The sequence below is a fragment of the Pipra filicauda genome, unplaced genomic scaffold (genome assembly GCF_003945595.2).
Source record: "Pipra filicauda isolate LSUMZ 115617 unplaced genomic scaffold, ASM394559v2 scaffold55_size4083901_pilon, whole genome shotgun sequence".
NCBI classification, from domain to species: Eukaryota; Metazoa; Chordata; class Aves; order Passeriformes; family Pipridae; genus Pipra; species Pipra filicauda.
The window spans coordinates 2,605,756-2,623,600 of record NW_024104709.1 but is presented as its reverse complement, the minus strand read 5'-3'; the positions used below and the strand labels follow the sequence as shown (position 1 = coordinate 2,623,600).

Sequence of the window (17,845 nt, the reverse complement as noted above, 5' to 3'; positions counted from 1 at the left end):
AGAAAATGTGCCCATGAAAAACACCGGCAGTTCAAAGCTGAATATTGAGCATACAGTTGTAAACTCACATGGCACATGGCTGGGTAGGTTTTTTTGGCAGACCGAGAGTTTCAACCTGCAGTGATGCTAAAGATATTAGCAAATTAGCACTGCAAAGCTTGCCAGAGTATTCGCTAGAGTCCTGCTCATGCTCTCACTGCTGTAATTAAAACTAATTATTTTCTAAAACATAGTAATACATGAATATGTGGAATAATCATTTTGTAGTGGGCAATCTGTGAAGTATTTTTAAAGCTTCTTTTCCCCCTCCTATCTTTGGCTTGCTATGCAGTGTGCCTGCTGCCTAGTGCAAGCCAGCACTATCGTTTTGTGAGAGGCATGCTAGTCTGGTAATGACAATGATGATGATGTTTAGATTTGGGGTATGTATTTTTTCCTTTTTATTGTCTTGTAGGTTATTCTGTCCTGTGTTTTTATCATCCCATATCCTTCTTTGAAAGAAGGACATGAGGGAGATTAAAAAAGGAGAGAAAGGAAAGGTAATCCAGTCTTTCACAAATGGTGTGCACATGGTTTTCAGCAGGAAAAGAATCACCTGGTGTCTTGCTGCTGTTCTCTGGTTATTTGCATTGATTCAGCGTTATGGCACCTCCTGGCATCTCCTCTGCCCTGTATTTTCTGTCTATTTATCTGGATGTTTCTTCTTGCATCTTTCTAGAAATCCAGGAACCCAGCAGCTCTGCAGCAATAATACTATACTTAGCACTTGCATCTTCAAATAAAAAACCCTTAAACTCCTCGCACTCCTGGGAAGCAACTGCATGCCATTATCAGAGAAAGACATTTGTGCATTCATTATAGTCCCACCTCATTTTGGCAGGAGGGAGGAAGTTGAGTGCTAAGTTCTCCAACAGAGCACGGTTTACAGCTTGTAATTCTCTAGCTAAGGGTCACAGAGGCTGAACCATTCATATCAAAGTCAGTAGGGGCAGGAATTATCTGCTGGACACCAACCTTGATACAGACGTAATTGGAAAATTCAGCCTTTTTCTTGGATTCAACACGGCAAGCAAAATGTGTATTGTTTTCATTTGTGTTTGTCTGTTGCTAAAGGGAGAATACAGTAATTAAAATACGTTGTTTTTCTGTTAAAATGTTGTGGTCAAATGCAGAGACAGTTGAAGAGTACCAGCAGCACAAAGAATGAATTTTGCTCTGTAAAGTGGTGGTGGTTGTTGTTGCATGGTGTTTGTATTCTCTCCTGTTCGTTCTCTTTTATTTCCTCAATTCAACTGAAGAGGTTTCCAGGTTTCCAGAGGCTAGAATAACAGGACAGAGGTGGGAAAACCTCTCCTTCACATGGCACCACAGTCTTGCAGCAAGGAAGCGTGTTTTTTCCTGCAAAGCCAAACACAGTCATGCTTAACTGTTTCTCCTGTTTTCGATTAGCACCTATGGGTCTTGCAGATATGATGACACCTGGTGAGTCCAAACTACCCCTTCCTCTCAAAGCAGATGGCAAAGAAGAAGGACCACCCCAACCCGAGAGCAAGTCAAAGGTATTTACCACCTCCGCACGTGGTGTTGGTTCTGCCTGCAGAAGTCTGCTGTGTTGTCCTTCATCTTCTGGTTTTGGCCTACCCACTTCTGTTCTTTCCTGCATGCCTTTCCATTCACGTGCAATCTCTTTGTTTGTTTCTTTTATTTATTTTTTTTCTTTTTTCCTTCATCGTGTGGATCTGAAAGTTACTAGTTCTTATGGCATTTTAACTTGTGGGGGCAAAGCATCCCAAGCCAAAAGTTGCGTGGGGATTCAGCTGTGCCAGGTGGGTGGGAAAGAAGGGTCTTGCCTGGTTTTAATCCTTGCAGCCATTTTTCTCTGCCTTCAGTTATAGCTTCCTGTTTTGGCCGCCTCAGCAGCAGCAACATACTTTAATATTTTGCTTTCCTGCCTTATTTGATAAAATAAGGTGAACAGCTTGTTTTTTTCTTTCTTTCATAATGGGAAACCCATGCTTAGCATTTCATGTGAGCTTGAAGTAAGCATGGTGGCTTAGTGACTTTAGCCAAGCATCCAGCAAACTTTCCAAATTATACTAATTAACAATGTTGTTTTAATACCTTTTATATATATATAAATATATTTATATATGTGTGTGTTTTCTGTATGTGTCTCTCTGTTTATATATATTTTATATATAAAAATTGGTCAGTCTGTTAAAATGGATGTATTTTTTTTGTTTTTAATAAAGTTTGCCCTGCCTTTGTCATATTATTTTTTTTTATTCCTCTACCACAGGATAGCTACAGCTCTCAGGGTATTTCTCAGCCCCCAACCCCAGGCAACCTGCCAGTCCCTTCCCCAATGTCCCCAAGCTCTGCTAGCATCTCCTCATTTCATGGAGATGAAAGTGATAGCATTAGCAGCCCAGGCTGGCCAAAGACTCCATCAAGCCCTGTAAGTGGCTCTGGTTTTTTTGGTTTTTGTTTATTTTTTTGTAATTAATTATATTTTAATGCTTGCTTGTTTGTTTTGTAAATTCCTTTTCTTCATTATTTATCCACTAAACAGTTTTCTTTCTCTGTAAGACTGGGTACAAATTCTGCTCTCGGACACATGACTGTAAGTTCCACTGCCTGGCTTCAGTGGGGCCTGAGCATGCTTATCCAAGGGCAAAATTTGTCCCAACAGTACTTTGAAATAAGAAAGAATAAAATTGCGTGCATCATGCAAGTGTGCTGTCTGGTAAAACAGCAGTTGTTGTGAAGAAAACGTCCTTCCTATAATGCATCAGCTTCCAAGCATGCCGACTGTGTTGTTAAGGACAATTCCATTTCTGTTCCTGGGCCCAAACTCCTTCACACAACTGACTTGACTCTGGTTGCTGCACTTGTCTTTATGATGATTATTTAGGGAAAGAAAACCAAACGAAACAAAACAAAATGAGAAATTTTCTCCCCTATTGAAACTAGGTCAAATTACAGACTCAGCACCACGAAAAAGCTGCCATTTATGTTTTTGAAACATTTTTATTTTTGAATTGTGTATCTGGAAATACAGCCATTAGGCTATCAGGGCACAGTCTAAACCAAAAATGTTTCTAATTTGCTTCATTGGGTTATTTTGAAATAACCCAGATTGTGAGTAGAAAAAAGCCCCTGATGCATGTACATTTTTAGAAAACTATTTTTTAGATGAATAATGTTTAATCATTCTCATACAGGTTGTAAAGAAAAACCTGAGAGAGACGTGTGGAGCTAAAACTCAATTTCATCATCTATCTATCTATAGATATACACATGGAAAATCTGTATACATATATAGAAAAGAGAATGAAGACATAAGCTGATACGGCCTATGGGGAGCAAATGTCCACTTGATCATTTTTGTTTTGTTTTGTTTTGTTTTTAATTAGAAATATATATGTTGTTCCTCTCTTATTTCTTTTTATGAAAAGTAGGAACGATCGTAGTAAAATACTGAAACGTATTCTTGTATAAAGGGTGTTTTCTCCAATGTTAGTGATAAACAACTAAATTTTTCCAAAGTGATACGTTGAAGTGTATGTCTCAGGGCAAACAGAGGAAGGCCAATCGGAGGGGAAAGATCTACCCATCCAAAAATCAGGCATCTAGTGAATCCCCTAAACAAAGGGGCAGCATGGCATGAAATGCACCACTTCAATCTTTGGATATTTATTTGACAGCAACTTTGAGTCTCAGAAGGCAGCTGATGTTACTTATTCCCACAAAGTCTCCTCTTTTTCTTCACAGCATTTCTGAAAGCATGATACCAAAAATTCTGTTAGCTTTCTTTGTAGCAAAGAATACTTTGGGTATTGCTTGTTTGGGCAGTTTTCTGGAGGAAAACGAGAGTTACTGCGCAGGCTGTCTAACACATCGAGTGCTTCCTCTACAAGGGTACCAAACAACAATGCATTCCTGAGCTCATTGCATAAACTGTGTAGCAAATCCTACAGCCATCATGAACATATGTGAAGATTTTTCCATGTAAATGTGCCAAAGTATAGCATTGGAAAAAATAAATGAGGAAAGTTTCTGCTTTCAATTTCTTCTGACTGTCCTTCTGTCCAAAAGCTTCAGTTAGCTTCTTAGTACACAGATGTGGATACATACGGTACTTTGGAAGGATAGAGAAATAAGTGGTGTGAATGAGCTGGTCCCTTTCTACCTGTGATGGCCAGTGGATTGGATAACTTCATCGACATCAACAGCAGCCTGACATAGAGTGGAATGATTGATTGCAGGCGTTTCGTTACACTTGAAAACAGCCTGAATTGGTTCATTAAATCCCAAAGCTGCTTCATGTGCTACAACTTCTCCATTCCAGCAAAGGATAAAAGCAAGGGTGAATAGTCTGATTCACTTCAGGATATCCCTGTGATCCTACTAAGTGGATCCTCTCTTTCAGCTGTTTTGTGTGGAAGAGAGGCATATGAAAATGGGAAGAAGGAATTGTTAAACATTATGTTTTGAGGCCTCTTTGGGTACATCAGTAAAAGAACACTTCTGCCATGCAAATTTTGCATGTAATGTGCATCTCTGACAGCAGTGAGGTAGTTTTAAAATTTTTTAAAAGAGACATTCCAAGCATGGGTGTGAACCGTGCAGGGTCACTGCAACATGAATAAAACAGTAGGTTATGAAAACCCCATAATATGCTGTTCAGTGTCCATAGGTACTCAGGAACATGACAGTGAGTACACCTGAATAGTACTACATCTCCATGGTGCTATCTGTGAGGGGGCTGCTGAGTCCTTCAGGAGAAAATCTTGATAGAGGATTGTGTCCTGCAAAAGCCTCTGCCAGAGACTGGACTTCGGCAGTTTTTGCTGCCTGTGTATGCACACTCTGTTCTGTAGTGAAAGAGTAGTAAATTGGCAAATTCTTCATTGAAGTGGGAGAAGTGAATGGTAGATAGTTCTATAAATATAGATGCTTAAAGATATGTACAGAAACAACTATCCATTGCCTTTCATGTGAGAAGAACTCCTACAGAAATTTGTGTTGCTCTGAAGGATTCTGCAGACTCACCATACAAGGGTCTGTATATAATACAGTTTTAATAGAGGGGTTTAATATAGGGTTCAGCAGACTTAGTATGGGAATTGGCTTTGGTATCCACATACTTTGGTGGAGTGTTTTTAATCACCCATTTAAACATGGCCAGACATACTGTGTGGAAGAGTGCTGAGGATTGAGGGCAGAGTAGGATACAACTAAATCAATAATGGTATGTACCACAGGCTTGGAATAACATTCTTTTATCACCAAAATGATCAACAAACTTAACAGAAGAAAGGCTCATGATCTGTATTCTTCCAGCATTGCCTGACATGTGCTCATTTTGGTTAACAATGGGATCATTCTCTTATAAACCCTTGTTTTCTGATGGTTAATATTTACCTACAGGCAAATTTGGGCTTCCAGATGAACCTGCCCGTGTGAAACTGAAGTTTGTTTGTGTGTAGACTAGCTTGCACACACCTGTCATTTTTATACATTTACATTTATAAAAATAGAGAAGAGAAAAAGATCTTTACTCTTGAGGAATAGCATTCTTCCTTCCAGTGCATTCTTCTACAGTTAACATTTCATTTTAGAAGAAAATTGCACCCATTTTACAAAGCATGACAACCTGAAAGCTCACACAGTAAGAAACACTTCTTACCTTCTGTAAGCTGTGAAAAGTTTTCAGATTATACTGTCATTTTAGAGCCTGCTGCCACACTGCTGAAAAGCAGCATCATTTGAGATGTATAGTAGAAAAACACAGAATGAAAAATTCTTAACTCTTTCCCTTCTGCTCCGAATTGGATTTGAAAAATGAATCAACATACAAAAATGAAATCCTAAAATTGGTAAATCTGAGGTTTCTTAATCATGAATTATGATAAAAGAGAAATAGAAACTATTCTGTTGCTTCATATGTTAGAATATAAGCACATAGAAAATTTTCTGGGTGAAAGTTGAAATTTCCCACCTTCATTTTTGTTACAGTTCTGGGAGATCTTAAGTGTCAGATTAAAATTAATGCCAGTGAGTAGTAGAGTAACTTCATACTTACTGCAGTTGGTAGTGGGGTAGCTCCAATTCATTCAGCTATTCAAGCCTGTGTGATCACATATCTGTTCTCACTGCAAAAACAAATTAGTAGCAACGTGACTTGCCTGCTTCCCTCTTTCCACCCACCCCCCAAAAAAACCAAACAACAGCCCAAACTTTGACAAAGTATATTTGTTGCAAAGAGTTAAACTGATTTTCTTAAACACCCAGATACATAGCAAGTGATGCTCTTGAGTAAACCGGTTGCCATTACAGAATCAGTTTGTGCTTTCTTTGCATAATCTGCAGGATTCATGTCAAAGTACTTTCCTGCCAGCCACTTAGTATTAGTAAAACAAATTCAGCCTTGACTCTGACTTCAGTAGGAGTTGTAATGCAGCTGAGTCTGGCTCAAGTAAATTCAGGAGAGCACCTCATTTCTAAGTAAGAAAGGTAATCATATCTATCTGTAGGAAGGACTGCTGGGAAGAAGTTTCAGTGTCAGCAAGGCAGAAAACTTTACAGGAGGCTATTTATTTAATTAAAATGAATATCCATTCACTGGAAAGAACAGCAATGGCTCATGGAACTACTAGGTCACCCCCCTTGGCTTCATGTTTCTTTTCTCCTGACTCTCTTCCAACGTTGCCAAGTTTCAGCTGACGGCTGGAAGGAGATACAGAGACCGTTATATTTTCCAGGCTAACATACACGATGAATGGTGGGAATGCTTTTAAAATCCTGGCAGTGGGGTTCTACCCCACTGAATCCTTCCTTCATGGCATTTAGTGCCAGGCCTCACCACTGCTGTGTGGGGGCATGGGCGAAGTGGGTGCTTCTGTAGCATCTGTGAGGTATGGCTAGGGTCTTCTTTAAAGATGTTCAACTAGGAATGAGTTTCTGTTTACTTGAGAATTGCACTGTCTTCTTTCTGTTCAAAGTAAGGAAAAGGCAAAGGAAGGAAAGAGTGATTGACTAGATGAGTTTAAAGAAGTGTCTACTGCAATCAACAACAAAGTTTAGGATTTTACTATACAGACATAAAGGATATGTTTCCCTTCACATATTTGGATCATTTCCCAAGGCTGTATGTCAGTCTTTTTCCCTTGTGTTTGATTCTGAACCATTCCCATCTTCCACAGCTGAGCAAATCACTTCACCTTTTGCAAGTGGGAGGGTCTTCCTGCGGCAGCAGCCCCTCTCTGCTGTCAGATCAGAAGCAGCTCGAGTACAGAGTGCAACAAGGCCTGTCCACACATGGCATAGAGCCTAGCTCACAGGGTTATATTGCACAGAAAAAAAGGGTGAGAATTTATAGCTTCTGTAGCAGCCTCTGTGATTTCTCCTGTCTCCACAGTTAAAAAGAAAAAAAAAGGTGGGGGGGGGATCAAACATAATATGAGCTTTCATTAGCTGTTAAGCCCAAAGAGCAGCGGGAGAACAGGTTCACTGCTGCCTTTCTGCCATGGAGACAGAATTCTGCTCTTACCAGCTCTTCTGCTTTTCCTGGTAGTGGTTCAGCTCTAGTTGCTGCCCATCCTTGGTTTTCTGCACACATTCTCTTTGCAAGGTAGGACAGGTGAGATGAGTATCTTCTGTCCTTTGTCAGGGGAGGAGGGTAGTAGCTACTCGTAAGCCTAATTGGATCAGGCAGGTAATTGACAGTTCATAAAGAGTATCACCACCAATCTCCTTGTAGGCTCCTGTAGGCACCCTTGCTCATCTTGCTTATTGGCCAGCAGCGATGTGAAGAAGTAATAAAGTAACCATTTGTGACTCTGAAGAGAGTACTAGTCCTCCCTGTGCTGCTTTGCCATGGTTCACACTTTAGACTATTTTTGTGTAATTCCTGCTCTGGAGAATCACTTTCAAGTTTTCTAGCCCCCTTTGAGGGCAAAGAAGAGAGGACTGGTTTTATTCATTTTTAGGATTTTCTAAACTTGTATAGGACAAACTTGTTTTTAATTTTACCAAAATGGTTGCTTGCAAAGCACTTTGAGATAAGTGCATGAGAAGCACTGTGTGAGAGCTACCTCTTCTTAAAATGACATGAGGCAACATCAGAAACTTGCCTTCTGGGATCCAAAGTTCAGATCACTGAAAGAAATGTGAAAACGGGGAGTTTGGGCCCTTTATTTAGAAAGGTACTTTTCCGTATATGAACAGAATGTACTGTTTGTGCCTGAACTAGTAGCCTTCATTCCTGACTGTTGTGTGATAGCTTTAGTTTGTTTGACATCTTCTCTTTTTCAATGTTGTGAGTTTCTTACTTTCTCTTCCCTTCCCCTCCCACCCTTCCCCCAACTCTTTCTTTTCTTCTTGTGATTTAGAAATCAAGTTCCTCTACCACAACTGGTGAGAAGATCACTAAAGTCTATGAGCTAGGAAATGAGCCGGAGCGAAAGATGTGGGTGGATCGGTACCTGACATTCATGGAGGAGAGGGGCACGCCTGTGGCCAGTCTGCCAGCTGTGGGAAAGAAGCCCTTGGACTTGTTCAGGCTCTATGTCTGCGTCAAAGAGATTGGAGGTTTAGCACAGGTAAGAAGTAGTGTTTGAAAATGAACCTTTTGAAAAGGCAATGCACGTTTTTTTTCTAGAGTATTTCCTGCTGGTTACACCATTATGTTTTCAGCCTTGACAGTGTTGTTGAAGAAAATAGTTTCATGCTTTAATATCTGTCTGGAGTTCATTTTGGGCTGTATAATGGCCCTAAAATTTCAGAGTTTGAATCAAGATTGACCATTGCTATAGAGAGATTAAATTGTTGCCTGTTCGGGGGAATCTAGTAATGCTACTAAGAGAAGAAAAAAGAAAAGGCCACTGAATCAAAGTTATGAGTAAGAAGCATATGATAGAGCTAAAAGGAAAGGAGATTTTTAAATCCATCTTTCTCAGATAGTGATACAGCCTCTAGGACAAATCAGTTCATCTCTCCAGAGAAGCTGCAGATATATTCCTAAACTACAGTCCTTCATCCTAAACCTTTCATCTCTGAGTGTCTGTATGTAGTACATTTGTTTCTTAGACACAGACTGTGCTTTGCCTGTGTTGGGAAAATGCTTACAGGATATTTTGGGTGGCCTTGCAAACATAATGATTACAAGGAAAAGGTAAATTACTTAAATGAGTAGAAGGAAAATGAAAGCAGGAAGAGCTGAGAATAAAAATTGTCACAGATGGGAGGGAGAAGCTTTAGCTTGTGTTCTCACCAGTTAACTAGAAGTTTTGCAAAGGGATGTTTGGAAATTACTCATGAGTTCAATAAGACTGACCACCACAGAGCAAAATGAAATGTTTAATTGTCTAGCACCATCAAAAGGGAAAGCAGGAGAAAACGGTCGGTATTTGAAGTCTTAGATTCAACATTCAAAGTCTCCTGTCCTTGCCTGATGCTTTTACAAAGTATCCCTTGCATCTGGGGGATCATTCTGGCTAGGTGCTAGAAACTACTGTGAAGTGCAGAGATCCATAATTTCTGTGGATTTAGGGACATTTGTGGATGTTTAATGCCTTGCAAAATGAGGTCTTACATATGGCTGTGTAGATAAATATATCTGTGCAATATTTAATATAAAACATGTAATATTAAAACAGATACAATTTTACACTAATTACAAACTATTAACTCAAAAACATGGCAAGCAAATTAGATCCTCAGAAAGAACGCATTTTAATAATCTGTGTGGTTAGTTCAAGAAAGGAATGTCCAACATCAATTAGTACCATTTTCAAAGCTATTTTTAAAAGTACACCTCACAAAATAGGATTTGACTACTGAATTAGATCCTTGGCCCTTCAAATCCAGGGATTTTAGCTATTCCTGTTATTAAAGAAAGGCAAAGAAACCTAATATAATTCACCTTGCCCGTTCTTAAATGCTGTATATGGGTAAGAGATACTATCCTGACATCTTTAGTGATCTGGTCATGCCCCCCAGCATCATACAGATTTGATTAATTTTTGTTCAGAAACTTTATTACAGGTAAATCATGTCATGCAGCTGCTCTGCATCATACAGCATGATTATGCCCATAGTATGATTCTTAGCATCAAAAATTGAGCAAGATGAGGGGCAGATGAGATATTCTAGATAGTCATTCATGTTTTCTTATTATGGAAGTTTACCTTATTTTGGGACATTCAGTGTTGATTTTCAGCAACAGACATTATACTTTGCCAAAGAATAGATACTGTTCACTTAGACTGATTTTTGAAAGAGCTTGAGTTACAAATGCATGTGCTTCAGTACTGCTAAAAATTTACAGTTAGAATAAAGGTTCCTGGTTTTGCTGGTGTGCCCACATGAATGTTCGCTATGTTTATCTGTTTAGAGTTACTGAGAGGTGCAGAGCTTTGCTTGCCGAGTTTTATTTAAATACATCTGTGTGATGCCCTCCTAAAAAGCTGTTGCTCCAACTGCTGCACTCCACATCTCATGATTCTGCCTGGAGAGTGACAGTGTTAAGCTGTGCAGCAGTGGTGCATATTCTCTGTCTGAATGGTTGCAGTTGATGGGGTCCAAACGTGAACAGACCAGCTGTTGGCAGTCTTCTTTTAAATGCCAATATACTGGGCATTTAGACATGAACGTTTCTGTTTGCATTATGCAATGTGTTCATTACGCACCACTTAGCTGTAAGCCAGTAGGAACAAAGAGCTGTGTAACTGAATTTCAAGCCTCAACAGGGGCAGTTTATGAAAATCTGGTCTTCTTTAACTCTTGGGTTCTTCCGGGTGTACCAGAGAAATAAAAACACTTAGCCATCCCAACCTGTTTGCTATTAATGCCATCCTCGAAAAATCTTTGCTGACTGGCAGCAGTTACGGTGTTACAGAGAAACATAAAAAATGTTTCCTTTGCTGTCACATAGACTAAGGAACAGTATGGCTAATGATAACCTTTCTAGCTATACAAGTTAAATAAGAGTCATTAAAATCTCAGGCCTCAGGGTAAGTAGCAGACATCATGGAATCAGGATTGTTCCTCAACAAAATCTGGGATGTTTAAAGCCTATTTATTTTGGTGCTGACCCCTCTTCTTGGATCATACCTAGGAATTGCATAACTGGTTGAATGAACTTGGGGGCATCGGGTATTACAGAAAAAACACTGGCTGCTATGAGTGGTACAGCTGAGTGAGCCAGCGGCATCATCCAGGATGACAAATGAACTTTGCTGTTATTACAGATCAGCTGTGTTTGAGGAACTCATGAGCGGAGTCTTTCAATATTCTCAGCCTTACACTGCAAACAAGACTCACAGTGGAGTTGTGTAGGCAGCATTGTAATACAGAGTATTGCTGGACTAGCCATGTGTGTTTGAAGTCTGCCTTAATTAATTAGGGGCCTGGCTTCACTATGCTTCTCATCTAGCCAGAGGATCATCGATCTGTCCCTGCAAGACAGACTAAAGTGAAAGGACTTGAACCAGGAATTACAAGCTGAACTGTTTGACAGTTGGTGGCTATTTGGGAGAAAAATTTATTTTTCGTATTAATGCTCAAACACTTTAATTGCAGGGTAACGCTGTTACTGCTTTCTAAATTAGTTTTTAGAAGCTGCTTTTTAATTAGAATGGGGTGGGTGTGGGTGGGTGTCAGAGAGGGAGAGAATGAGCAGGAACTTGCTTGGAAATGGATTGCTAAACTGAAGAGCATAGACCCTGGAAGAGTGTTAGACATTTAAAGGATGCACCATGCAGAAGACTCCACAAGCAAAGCTTTTTATGTAGCTATCAGCAGGTTCCTTAATGGTTTTATAACTGTAAATGCTGTCTGTGCATTACTGCGTGTGGGAGTAATGAGCATTAGTTAAAAGAGGAAAATAAAAAAAAGTAAACCAGGACATTAAGTGCTTTTTTTTTTTTCCTTTTTAGTTTCCCGACTTAAGCAAAACACTTTGCTGCAAACCAATGATTCTGCTGTTTACTTTGCTAGGTTAATAAAAACAAGAAGTGGCGTGAGCTGGCAACCACCTTGAACGTTGGCACTTCGAGCAGCGCAGCCAGCTCCCTGAAAAAACAATACATTCAGTACCTGTTTGCCTTCGAGTGCAAGATTGAGCGAGGGGAGGAGCCCCCTCCAGAAGTCTTCAGCACTGGAGATACCAAGAAACAACCTAAGATTCAGCCGCCATCTCCTGGTAAGTCAAATGAACTGCAGCCTCTTACACAACCGTTTTTTGAATGCAAAAGATACTAGGTTACGCTTTATATATTTAGAAGTATGTCTTGCTAATGCTGGACAAACGACAACGATAAATCTGTTGCTAGCATCTTGTTCTCAAACTTGGAGCTGAGTCAAGTCAGATTTAACTCTGAAGGACCATCTGCAGTCATGTGTCTGGTTTGTCCTTGCTCACTCCAACATACAAAGACATTGTACCCATAATGTTCAGAGTTATGTTGGCATAATAAAAAGAACAGTGTTCTGCATGGATGTGCTTGCACCGTAGAACAGGAAGCAGCCTTAAAGGAGCATCCATTTGTCTAAAGATAAGACTCTGGTACTTACACTTTCCTTGCTGTGAATCTGAAGCTGCATTTTCAACACAACTGTTGGTCAGTAAGGCTTCAGTTGGAGTCAGGATGGCAGATGCTGGACTGAACAGTGGGTCTCAGATGGTTGCTCTGATACAGCTCATGTCGAATGTGTGGCAGATGGAGAGCTGAGAGTATGGTGCATCCCCACTGCCAGACATCATAGTTTGGAGGCACGCTCTCTGTTCTTTTGTTGCTAATCCTGTGTGTCAGATAAGTCGTTAGCATCACTGTCTTTATCTTCTCATCTGAAAAATTGGAACCGGAATTACTTTACTTTAGCTGTTCTTTTTTTCATGTATGGTCTGATGTTTGGAACCACTATTTTCTTTCTAAATTCATTTAACTTAAGATTCTCAGGATTAGATAATCATGGTTGATATTCATGGCAGGACAGTCCTTGAGTAGAAACATAGTATTAGTCTGTGATGTTGACTTCTGGACTACCCGTGGAAGAGGAAAAGTTTTGTTTGATTATTTTGGGTTATTCCTTTGCTTATTAGCTTTTCTGACCAACAAAATAATTCGACAAAATCTGTGAACTACTGTCACAATTACTACTAGGCAGACCAACATCTGTTATTGCCAAGAGAATATAATTCCTGGAATGTTTACAGCAGTTTCCTGCATTAGAAGGCAGTTTTAGAAAAGTATTCACTCAATTTCTGTTAGTGCAGTTCACTGGCTGAAAATGAGAAGTGGAGAGTTGGGGACCCAGCAACCTCTGCAGACAGTTTGCAACTGCATGATTCCAGTACCCTATTGTGGATACTAGAAAATTGCAAAGACCTTTATAATCATATAATAAAGTTCTGGCCTTTCCAAGAGCATTTCTTACAATAGAGTTTTGTCAGTACAGAAAAGCTAACAGTGATAAGGCTTAAATCTTTCTCAGACTGATTTATTCAGTGTAAGGATTTGGGGGAGTATTTAGTTAAAATCTTCCTAAGTACATCTCTGTGTAATGACTTAAACATTTCCTTCACCTTATTAAAATCTAGGGTTATTAGGTACACCAGGGGTGATTGTTTAATAGAGAGGATGAGAAGGTTACTTTGCAGTGCCAGCTTAGAAGATGGAGAAAAACATTTGGTACTGCAAGTGAAGCCCATAGTCCAAATGTTTATCTGTCTGAAATGAGCAGAATGTCCTGAATGTGCACGGCTGAAAAAATAAAATATGTTGGAGGTACCCATCACCTTCTGAGAAGACTGGTAAGGGAAGCTGAAACTGTTAGACTTGTTAAGGACACTGAGGTGAAAATTATTCTGTTTCTAAAAATGAAAGAGTATTTTACTTTGCTTTCTCCTCCCTTACACTCCTCCTCTAACACTGGTCTCAGTAGTTGATTTGGGGATGATCACTGAAATTGGCTGAATTTTGAGATGAAGAATCATTATTTAAATATGTAAACATGAAACAAAGGAATAGAAATGTCAGATGTACCACTTTTACAGGGTCCTTTTGCCTTTTGACGCTACAGATGAAAATGGCAAAGTCCAAATTTAAATTTATCATAACTTCCAAGCAAGCTGTCTATGAGGAGAACTGAAACTATTTTTCTAAAATAAAAACACAGCAGGACATAGAGACTAGAAGAGGGGGAAGCAAGCAAGGATCTCAAGGTTTGTTTTGTTGTAGAGAAAAGAGCTTGTGTCACTGAATGGGACTGCACTTCTATACAGAGAAAGGCTTTCCCAGTGTGTATCAGCTTTAGTACATGAAATCCTGCTGAGGTATAGATGCCTCAGAGAGTACAAGCCTGTTCTTTTTAATAGTCAGCTTTTTTTCTTGTTCCTTTTCCTGTAGTATATACCAACATTAACATTTTAACTTCACAAAAGAAGCAGAGTTATAGACGTACTTTAGATAATCTGTTACTCTTTGGCATTCAGAGGGAACAGGAGCCCAATACAACAAGAAGCAGTAGCTTCCAAAAGTCCTTACTTTAACCATTAGCCTCTCTTGTGCAGTTAGCTCAATGTAGGCAAAGCCACTTTGAAGACAAATCCATTCACAGAGAACTAGTTACAGTATTATGGCTGAAGTTAATTCTGACAGAAAAGCAGACAGACTCGTCTCAGAGTGGAGGGTGTTGTATTTTGTCCAATACCAACCAGATGATGCTATGCAACAAGTCTTGCAAACTTGAAAATCAACTAATCTTCATAAAACTTTCAAAATTAAGTGTTTCAGTTGCTCATAAGAATACGTCAGGACTGGCAGCCTTTCTGGTACAGAGAAGAATTTAGTTCCAATGTCGTCGTAGTTCCCAGGTAGATGTTACTTGAGATGGGAGCAGGCTGAAGTGCAGCTTAAAACAAATCTGTTCTTGCAGATGTCTCACATCCAAGGAGTGGCTGCCTCACAGATTATCTTTATAATGCAGTCATAGAGGGAATGCTAGGAAACACTGCAACAAACCATGGTGAGGAGATTGATAGAGAAGAACACAATCAAGGAAAGGATGCAATGTGTACATCAAATTTATGGGTCTGCGAGACAGTGGTCTAAGTCCATGTGTTAGTCCATTTGCTTGTAGCACATTTGGAATTGTCCCATCACTTCTGTTTTTTACAACTTAATTAATAAGGTAAAAAGTACGTAAAGGAGTGCATAATTTAGTGCTAGTGCAATTCATGATAGTGTCAGAACTTACAAGAAGTTGAAAAAAGGAGTGAGAGTAGAACAGCAAAGTGACAGGCTGGTTGGCCTTAATCAGCAGAGATTTGCACAGTAACCAGGGTGTTGGGGTTAGGACTAGGTGCCCATTTTAATAAATGTTCAGCTTCATATCACTGTCAGAGCCTCTTCTGTTCTTTGATAAAGCTCCTGGGGAGAACTGGGGGCCTGAATGTGTTTGGGTGTGCCTTGCATTGCTCTGAGGTTGTGCAAGTTGGCAATATGCTTGTGGTAGGCTGAGACCTTAGTGCCTGTCTGGGTCAGGTAATGTCATCAGCAGTGAAGACCAGCAGCAGATGCCTAATGACAGGCTAACTATTAGAGGACCCCTGTTGGCCTTAAGTCCTGGTCGTTGGGTCTGTGCCAAAGTCCATGTCAACCGTTGGTGACTTTTCTGCTGTGTAGAAAATCCTCTATAGAGAGAGAGGCATTATAGGTCTTCATAAGCATCCTTCTACTGCTCCAGTGCTTTTCAGAAGTGGATGCAAAGATAGAATGCTCTTTCTGTTATATGTGTTTGATAGTTTTGACCAAACTATGCACAAATTATGTGGCAAGTTCTAAACTGAGAAGAACTCTGGGGCCGTTACACTAAGCACTAAAGAAAACTGGAGAACAAGTTCCAGAAGAGCATCAGCATGAAGGAGTTCTTTTCCATTGCTGTACTCCGACACTCTCAGTTCTTAGCTGCAGTGTGAGATTGTATATGCAAGACTCTCAAAATTACCATCTGAGAGTTTATCCTATACTGAATGAACAGGATAGCCAGAGTAGTACAGCTGAGGATGCTTGTAAGTAACACTCAGCAGCTGGCCCTGATGTCAATAGAGATTTCATTACAGCAAACCTGGAAAAATCGTGCGCTTGTGCTGGAAAAGGGAGCGACAATGCGCTAAGAGTGTGTTCCCTGCGTTTCCTTGGCAGCAGAGAAACAAGACTTGGGGAGGGGGATGGTGGGGTGGACACGACACAGCACCACACAGCCATTCAGTGAGTGCATCTGTAACCAAACCCATCCATCTCTGCTGGCGGGTGGCTGACTGAAGTGCTATTATTAGCAGGCAGGTGATGTCATGGAGTGTGTCATGAGGCCAGCCAGGGAATCCCCACTGATGATGGGGGAGGGCTTGGGAGGGGTGGATGAGGACACAGGCAGAGGTACCCCTGTGCCTGCATCCATGCCTGCCCGGGGAGCCCTGCAGTAGCCACCGGCCACCAGCCCAGCCTAACTGGGGCACTGGGTTCATGCTGTGTAAATTATCTACCCAGCATGGTGTCTGGCTGTTCACTCTGAAGTATGTGAATGTACTTAACCTTCGGTAACCTTTCTATTGTTTACTTTAGAGTATACATTTGTAGCTTCTGGCAAAAGGTAGGGATATCCTAGAGAGCATGTCAGGCTTCATATTAATGGAACTTCAAGAGGCCGCATTTCTTTTTTTTTTTTTCCTGAATGGAAAAAAGTTGCTGGCAAGAGAAAGACTTATATCTTTTTTCAGCTGCATTTTTCTTTTCTGGTAAATCAGGGTCTTTCCTGAAAGCAGTATTAGCTGCCATGCAGGCTTTGCAAGGAAAAAACCATGCCACTACTATAATTCCATGATGCACAGAATAATACATGCTGTTGAGTGAACTGTGGAAGAGTTTGTAGGACCTCACCTTCTCACTGACCGAGATGTCAATTGTATTTAATTTTTTATGCATTTTCTATTGTTAAAAATATAGTCTCAGGAATCTGTTATGATACTTGAAAGACAAGTGTTGTTTAGATGTGGATGTGAGATGAGGAATTCAATAGCTTTGTACATACAGGGATTTTCCTGGACCAACCCCAAGACAGCTACAGAATCATGTAAGCAGAGATTACCTTTCCTAAAAGAACATTGTTGTTTGTCTTCCTTCTTAGTTCTTTGTTTAATACTGAAGCTTATGAAGCACTTTAAAAAGTACATTTTCTATTTCAGGATGTCCACAATCAAAATTAAACCTCTAACATGATAAAAACTGTGTGAATATAGATGTAAAAATTGCAGAGTGCAGCTTAGCAAATGTAAAATTTATGGTGAAATATGAAATATAGGCTCTTCTTGGAAGATGGTGTCCTAAGCCAGAGATTGAAACACTTGCAGTCCCAATTCTGTAGAAGTGTACCTGACCCAATGGAGGTCAAGGGCAAAATGTATTAACAAAGCAGTACCAGAGACTTTGCACTTCTTGTGATAGCATTTGCCTTCCATTTTTTCAGTGCTTTATAACCAGTCATTTAGAAAGAGTCTGAGGAAAAATAACCAACCCTGTAATCACCACCCAGAAGATAGAAATTTGACATGTAGCTTTTCGGTTGGTTATATTCTTTTTGCTTTTAAACCCTTCTTTATATAAGATTATATAAAACACATTGTTATTCATAATAAAGATTCTGCATTCCAGCAACCCATGAATACCAAAAAGATCTTTTACTTGTTTTCTTTAGGTTTACTTGGGATATGAATTAAGCTCTTGCTCAGGTAGGGTAGGGAAGAACTTAATTGCTGCTTAATAACCCACCATTAGAGAAA

The 17,845-nt window shown here is 39.9% G+C and overlaps 1 protein-coding gene across 1 annotated transcript in view; it reads left to right on the top strand.

Moving 5' to 3' along the window:
* ARID1B (AT-rich interaction domain 1B) overlaps positions 1–17,845 on the top strand; it is a 323,933-nt gene that overhangs the window by 288,250 nt on the left and 17,838 nt on the right. Inside the window, 4 exon segments of the mRNA XM_039387426.1 lie at positions 1,450–1,559; positions 2,300–2,458; positions 8,397–8,606; positions 12,004–12,208. Of these exon segments, the coding sequence (XP_039243360.1) occupies positions 1,450–1,559; positions 2,300–2,458; positions 8,397–8,606; positions 12,004–12,208 (684 nt within the window).